Source organism: Passer domesticus, chromosome 4, assembly GCF_036417665.1.
Source record: "Passer domesticus isolate bPasDom1 chromosome 4, bPasDom1.hap1, whole genome shotgun sequence".
Lineage (NCBI taxonomy): Eukaryota > Metazoa > Chordata > Aves > Passeriformes > Passeridae > Passer > Passer domesticus.
The window spans coordinates 3,806,868-3,814,028 of record NC_087477.1 but is presented as its reverse complement, the minus strand read 5'-3'; the positions used below and the strand labels follow the sequence as shown (position 1 = coordinate 3,814,028).

The following is a 7,161-nucleotide window of genomic DNA, read 5'->3' as shown; positions in this document are numbered from 1 at the left end:
GGTGGCTTCCACCATGGTCAGCACGTAGCGCTTGCCTTGGCATGTCTGGGGCAGTGTGATGTAGTCAATCTGCCAGGCCTCCCCATACTTGTACTTGGACCACCGCCCCCCATACCACAGGGGCTTCACCCGCTTGGCCTGTTTGATGGCAGCACATGTCTCACAGTCGTGGATAACCTGAGAAATACTGTCCATGGTTAGATCCACCCCTCGGTCTCGTGCCCACTTGTAGGTGGCATCTCTGCCCTGATGACCCGAGGCATTGTGAGCCCATCGAGCCAGGAACAACTCCCCCTTATGGTGCCAATCTAAGTCTATCTTTGACACTTCTATTCTCGCTGCCTGATCTACCTGCTCGTTGTTTCGGTGTTCCTCATTAGCCCGACTTTTGGGGACATGGGCATCTACATGACGGACTTTCACCGTTAGTTTCTCCACCCGAGAGGCAATGTCTTTCCATATATCAGCAGCCCAGATTGGTTTTCCTTTACGTTGCCAGTTGGCTTTTCTCCACCTTCCCAGCCAGCCCCATAGAGCATTGGCTACCATCCATGAATCAGTATAAAGGTAGAGCTTTGGCCACCTCTCCCTTTCAGCAATGTCCAGGGCCAGCTGAACGGCCTTGAGTTCAGCAAGTTGGCTCGATCCACCTTCTCCTTCGGTAGCTTGTGCAACCTGTCGTGTGGGGCTCCATACGGCTGCTTTCCACTTCCGGTTCATCCCTACGATGCGACAAGAACCGTCAGTGAAAAGAGCGTAACGTGTTTCCTCTGCTGGTAGTTGGTTATAGGGTGGAGCTTCTTCAGCTCTTGTCGCTTGTACCTGCTCCTCATTGTCAGTGAGACTAAAGTTTTCACCTTCTGGCCAGTTTGTAATTATCTCTAAAATCCCAGGGCGATTCAGGTTTCCAATACGGGCGCGCTGGGTGATGAGGGCAATCCATTTGCTCCATGTGGCGTCGGTGGCGTGGTGGGTAGTAGGAACCTTTCCTTTGAACATCCACCCCAGCACTGGTAGTCGGGCTGCCAGGAGGAGTTGTGCTTCCGTGCCAATCACCTCTGAGGCGGCTTGAACTCCTTCATAGGCAGCCAAGATTTCCTTCTCTGTTGGGGTGTAGTTGGCTTCGGACCCTTTGAAACTTCGGCTCCAGAATCCCAATGGTCGACCTTGAGTCTCACCAGGCACCTTCTGCCAAAGGCTCCAGGAACAAACCATTGTTCCCGGCTGCAGAGTAGAGCACATTTTTGACTTCTGGTCCCGTTCTGACTGGGCCAAGGGCTACAGCATGAGCGATCTCCTGCTTGATTTGGGTGAAGGCTTGTTGCTGCTCAGGGCCCCAGTGGAAATCATTCTTTTTGCGGGTAACCAGGTAAAGAGGGCTCACAATCTGGCTATACTCGGGAATGTGCATCCTCCAAAAACCTATGGCACCTAGGAAAGCTTGTGTTTCCTTCTTGCTGGTTGGTGGGGACATAGCGGTGATCTTGTTGATGACCTCAGTGGGAATCTGGCGCCGTCCGTCTTGCCATTTCACTCCCAGGAACTGGATTTCTCGGGCAGGTCCCTTGACTTTGCTCTTCTTGATGGCAAAGCCAGATTCTAGCAGTATCTGGATGATCCTCTTACCTTTCTCAAACACTTCTGCCGCTGTGTTCCCCCACACAATGATGTCATCGATGTACTGCAGGTGTTCTGGAGCCTCACCCTTTTCTAGTGCAGTCTGGATCAGTCCATGGCAGATAGTGGGACTGTGTTTCCACCCCTGGGGCAGTCGGTTCCAGGTGTACTGCACGCCCCTCCAGGTGAAAGCAAACTGAGGCCTGCATTCTGCTGCCAGAGGAATGGAGAAAAACGCATTAGCAATATCAATAGTGGCATACCACTTCGCTGCCTTGGACTCCAGCTCGTACTGGAGTTCCAGCATATCCGGTACAGCGGCGCTCAGCGGTGGAGTCACTTCATTCAAGGCACGATAGTCCACAGTCAATCTCCATTCTCCGTCAGATTTGCGCACAGGCCAGATGGGGCTGTTGAATGGTGAGTGGGTTTTGCTGACCACCCCTTGGCTCTCCAGCTCACGAATCATTCTGTGGATGGGGATCACGGCATCTCGATCCGTCCGATACTGCCGGCGGTGCACTGTCGAGGTCGCAATTGGCACGAGTTGCTCTTCCACCCTCAGGAGTCCTACTGCAGACGGGTTTTCTGACAGTCCAGGCAAGGTGTTCCATTGCTTAATGTCCCCTGCCTCTACAGCAGCTATGCCAAAAGCCCACCTGAGTCCCTTTGGGTCTTTGTAATAGCCGTTCCGGAGGAAGTCTATGCCCAGAATACACGGGGCCTCTGGGCCAGTCACTATAGGATGTTTCTGCCACTCCTTCCCAGTCAGGCTCACCTCGGCTTCCACCAGGGTCAATTGCTGTGATCCCCCTGTCACACCAGCAATAGAAACAGGCTCTGCCCCCACATGTCCCGATGGTATCAGGGTACACTGCGCACCAGTATCAACTAGGGCATCGTATTTTTGTGGCTCTGATGTGCCAGGCCATCGGATCCACACTGTCCAGAAGATCCGGTTTTCCCGTGCCTCTCCCTGACTAGAGGCAGGGCCCCTCTAACACTGGTTATTATTCCTCTTCTGGGTATACATACTAGAGGTCCCTTCAAGGGGATCTGACAGATCGTACCCAAAAGCTTGGTCATGGGAGGTTGAGGCTACCTTCACCTTGGTGGAACTCCCCTGGTTAGAGTTTCCCTCCTTGAGTTGACAGACCCGTGCTGCCAGGACAGAAGTGGGTTTCCCATCCCACCTCCCCATGTCTTCCCCGTGGTCACGCAGGAAGAACCACAGATTAGCCCTTGGGGTGTACCCTCTCTCTCTAGCTGGGGAATGTTGGGCTCTGACTTTGGGGCCTGTGACTCGTACGGGTGCTGCATTAACCTTCCTCATTTCCTCCCTCATCTCTTCTTTGAACTCCTTAATCACAGCTGAGATATGAGCCTGCATTGGGCCATTAATCATACTCTCATAATTCCTAAGTTTGTTGGCAACAGAGCCCACTGTCTCTCGGTTAGTGTCAGCATCAATTGTTGCAATGAAAGTGGTGTACTGAGATGGCCCCAGATTTGCCAGACTCCACAGCATTTGCCCTGTGCACCTGACCTTGTCGGGGTCATTATTATGTTGTCCATCCCTCCCAAAGAGTACCTCTAATACTGCCACTTCCCTTAACTGTTGGATCCCTTCCTCCAGGGTCTTCCAACGCATTCTATGGTGGTGCTCCTGCATTCTCTCCCTGTGGACAAACCTCTCTCTGACACTCATTAAAAGCCGCTCCCAGAGAGAAAGGGATCCTGGCTCCCTTACAAAAATCTGATTCATACCTGAGTCCTGGATTAAGGGTCCCAAGTTCCTTGCCTCACCACCGTCCAGCTGCACGCCTGTACCCATAAGGTCCCAGACCCGGAGTAGCCAGGTAGTATAAGCCTCACGCCCTCGTCGCACAATGTCTTTGTGCAGATTACGGAGACTTTCGTACGTCAGGGACTCGGTGATGATCGCAACTCCTGGCTCCCCTGTGGGTTGTGAGGTTCCTCCATTCCTATCTCTATCTGGGTGCTCTGCTTTCATCTCAGACCTCCTTGTTTCTACCGGGGCAACTGCTGCTGGCTGTGACTGCCTTTGTGGTTCAGCTGGAGCCTGGACAGTTGTAACATTTGTGGGTTCCACAGCTGTACTATTAGACTGTCCCTCTTCAAGGCAAAAGGCGGGCTTCTCACCAGCTGGTGAAATGCACTCCTTCAGCATCTCTTGCATCTCCTGCATCTCCTTAACCAGCACCCTCACCCAATCTGGGTGGTTCGTTTCTGAGGCAGGCTGTGGGGCAGGGGCAGGCTCTGGAGCAGCAGCATCTCCAGTCTCTGGGGTAGTGTCAGGCTCTGCAGCAGCATCCCTAGTCTCTGGTGTAAGTGTCAGGGTACTTATCCAGGTTAATCTTCTCTTATCTCTGAGTGCTAAACATAACAGGCATATCAGCAACACCATCCATTGTATGATATCATTAGCACTTAGAGTGGATCTTAACCCTTCGAAAACTGGTGGAGCAGACCCAAAAAGATGGTTAAAAGGTTGGGAGAAAGTTTCCCCCCGTGTCATTTCCTCACAGTAGGTACCATTATTAAAGTAACTCCAAAAACATGCAGTTAGTGTGTGATAGCTCTGAATCCATGTACCTGCCATCCAGAGGAAATTAAAGATCCATGAATCCTTCACCCAGAGGACAAACTTGATAACAGACACAGTGGCTTTAGTTATAGGACCCATATTTAGATAAGGGCCTGTAAATGGGAAGTATACACTTGCGACCACATGCCACCCAAACCAGGGAAAACTAGACCACATGGTGGTACTTAAAAATTAAACTACCTAAGAACTGTTAATCCCTTTTTTTTTTTTTTTCTCAATGCCCTCGAGCCCCTGTTCAGGTGCCAAAATCTGTCTTGGTTTGAAAAGACAGGAGTCTGTGAAGGAAGGCAAAAGCCTCCTGTGAAATGGAAAAGGTAAACCCCCTCCTTCCGAATTATCACAATTTCAGAATTAAAAGGGCTCTCAGGCAAAGATATGGGAATGGGAATAACAGTTTTTTACTAGGAAGAAAAAAAACCCTAAATAACAATGTAATTTAGCACAAGCAAAAAACCACTGGCAGAGTGAGAAAAACCTGACACCCTGAGAAGTCAGGGTGTTGATAGTAGTCCAGCCAGATGGTGGCTGCTCCTCCTGGAGCGGCGATCTGCAGAAGGGTGTAGATCCTTTCTGAAAATGCGGCGAAGGAGCAGCTGGGCCTTGGTTCCTGATTCCTCTGGGAAATCCAGCGAAGAAGGCTGTCTGTGGTCTCAGAAACGCTTGTTTTATGGTGGCAGGGATGCTTGGCTCCTCCCTCTGGGTGGAGCATCTCCCAATGGGATGATGTAACTAATCTTACCAGCCACAGTGAGTAATTCAATAGCCCATTAGCAGGAGATTATCTTCCTGGCAGTGTCATTGTTCTTGAAAGAGATAAGAAAAACTGCCTAACCCCCAACAGATGGCAAAAATAGAATACATGCTTATTTTACAAGCCAGGACACCTGGGTCTAAAGCTTGCATCTCTCAGTTCCTGATGCTATTTGCTACCCTTCAGCCTTGACTGGCCCTGATGTGACTGACTGCTGGGCAAGTGGGGCTGGGGATGCTCAGCCTGGAGAGAGGAGACACTGGGCAGCCTCACTGCGGCTCTGCAGGACTGGAAGGGTCCCGCAGGAAAGAAGGGGACAGAGTGTTCAGCAGGGCCTGTGCTGACAGGACAAGGGGGGATGGCTTTCAACTGCAGCAGGTTGATGGAAGCTGCATCTAAGGAAGCTGCTCTTTTCCACTGGGGGTGGTGGGGCACTGGCCCAGGCTGTGCAGAGAGGCTGTGCATGTCCCATCCTTGGCAACAGGGCTCTCAGCAGCATGCTCTGGGGGAAGACTGCTCAGCTGGGAACAAGATGTTGTTCTTCAGGCTCCCTTGCAAGCCCAACCGTTCAGGGACTCCATCATTCCATGGTCTCCACTGTCCACTTCAGATGGAGCCTGGGAACTGTGATGTCACAGCCCACGCTCCAGCTGGAACGTCCAGCGCCCAGCAAAGGGCACAACACAACCCTTGGCCGCTGTGTTGACACGCTCTGCACCTTGCTCCTGCCCTCGCCTTTCACTCTTCTTATCCCCCCGATACCCCGATCACCTCGATCATTCCTGACAGCTCCTGAGTGCCTGGATTTCATCATCCAGCCCTGCAGGATGCTCCCCTTTCTTCTGAGGAAGGTATGGTGCCATTCCATGGAGGTGGACACCCCCCACCTGCCCGGGTGGGCTGGAGCTCTGTGGGCATGGAGTGGGACAGGGACCCGCTCTGAGCTTTTGCTACCTACCTCTGCAGGCTGTCCCAGACAGAGAGGAGGAGATGGAGGTAGATACCAAGATTGATATGGAGGAGGAGATGGAAATAGACGGAGAAGACCCTGGAGAGGAAGAGATGGATGTGGATGAGGATGATGAAGAAGAGATGGACGTGGATGTGCATGAGGACGAAGAGATGGATGTGGATATGGAAGAGTCCATTGAGGACATGGATATTGATTAAGAAGGTGAGGAAGCGGCCATGATCTTGGCATGAAGAGCAATGCCAGCAGCAGGACAGGCAGAGTGGGTCTCCTGCTGCCAGGCTGGGGCTGGGCTGGGTGCTCCCTGCTCAGGGACATTGTAGCCAGGCCACTGGATTCTGGTGGCCATCCACAGCCCGTCCTGTGCCTGCTTTGCTCCACACAAGCTCCATGCCAGACCCAGCCAGGCTCAGTTCTGGTAGCAGAGTCCTGCTGCTGGGTAAGCATGTGCCAGCCTGGGGGCACATGCAAGAGCCTTCTGTGCCTGACTGGAGTGACCGTGGCATTTGCTTTTCTTCCAGGTGCGATAGACATCACCGACAGAGGCACCACCCTTTTGTATATATGTTTTACACTTTGTTGTTGTTTTTTAGAATATAGATTTTAGGGCTATTTTGGACTTCTGTAAATACATTTCACATAGTTTTGCTAGGTAGGTTTTTCTCTATATATGTTCTATCAATTGTTGTTGTTACAAACATTCTTAGAATGTAAATATCTTCTGTATTTTTGCTTCTGTTCTTCTGTAATAAACAAATTTTATTTTTCACATCTCAGTTCTCCTTGCATTTGCTTCAGGCACAGGCAGCATTTTGACAAGTTGTGCTTTCCACTTGCTCCAGGTTCCCAGGGCTGGAGGTCCCTGGCACAGCCTCCCCAGGAGTGGGGGTCCCTGTGCACAGAGGGGTCCCACTGACAGAGGTGAGCCTCTCCTTGCAGTTTCTCTGGACACACTTGGGAGCTGTAGGGGCAAAGCCCAGCGTGCCCTGGCCCATGAATCCCATGTTGGAGCAGGGCTGAGCCTGTGTGCTCCTGCAGAGCTTCAGCCATGGCTCTTCCCTGGGCAGCCCCAGGGCTAAGGAGGGGGCACTGGGCTGTGGGCACCCTGAGGGGCTGGAGCCAGCCTGGAGGGAGCCTCAGCCCCACATGGACCAAGATTTCCTTTGGAAACCCTCTCTGTCCCCAGACTCTGCT

The 7,161-nt window shown here is 52.0% G+C and overlaps 1 protein-coding gene across 1 annotated transcript; it reads left to right on the top strand.

Moving 5' to 3' along the window:
* The first annotated feature begins 5,691 nt into the window (after positions 1-5,691).
* LOC135299901 (ribosomal RNA processing protein 1 homolog) lies at positions 5,692-6,738 on the top strand. The gene is made up of 3 exons (XM_064419301.1): positions 5,692-5,848; positions 5,964-6,171; positions 6,489-6,738. The coding sequence occupies exons 1-2, from the start codon at positions 5,825-5,827 to the stop codon at positions 6,165-6,167; spliced, it is 228 nt and encodes a 75-aa protein (XP_064275371.1). The 5' UTR covers positions 5,692-5,824; the 3' UTR covers positions 6,168-6,171; positions 6,489-6,738.
* The last annotated feature ends 423 nt before the right edge of the window (positions 6,739-7,161 follow it).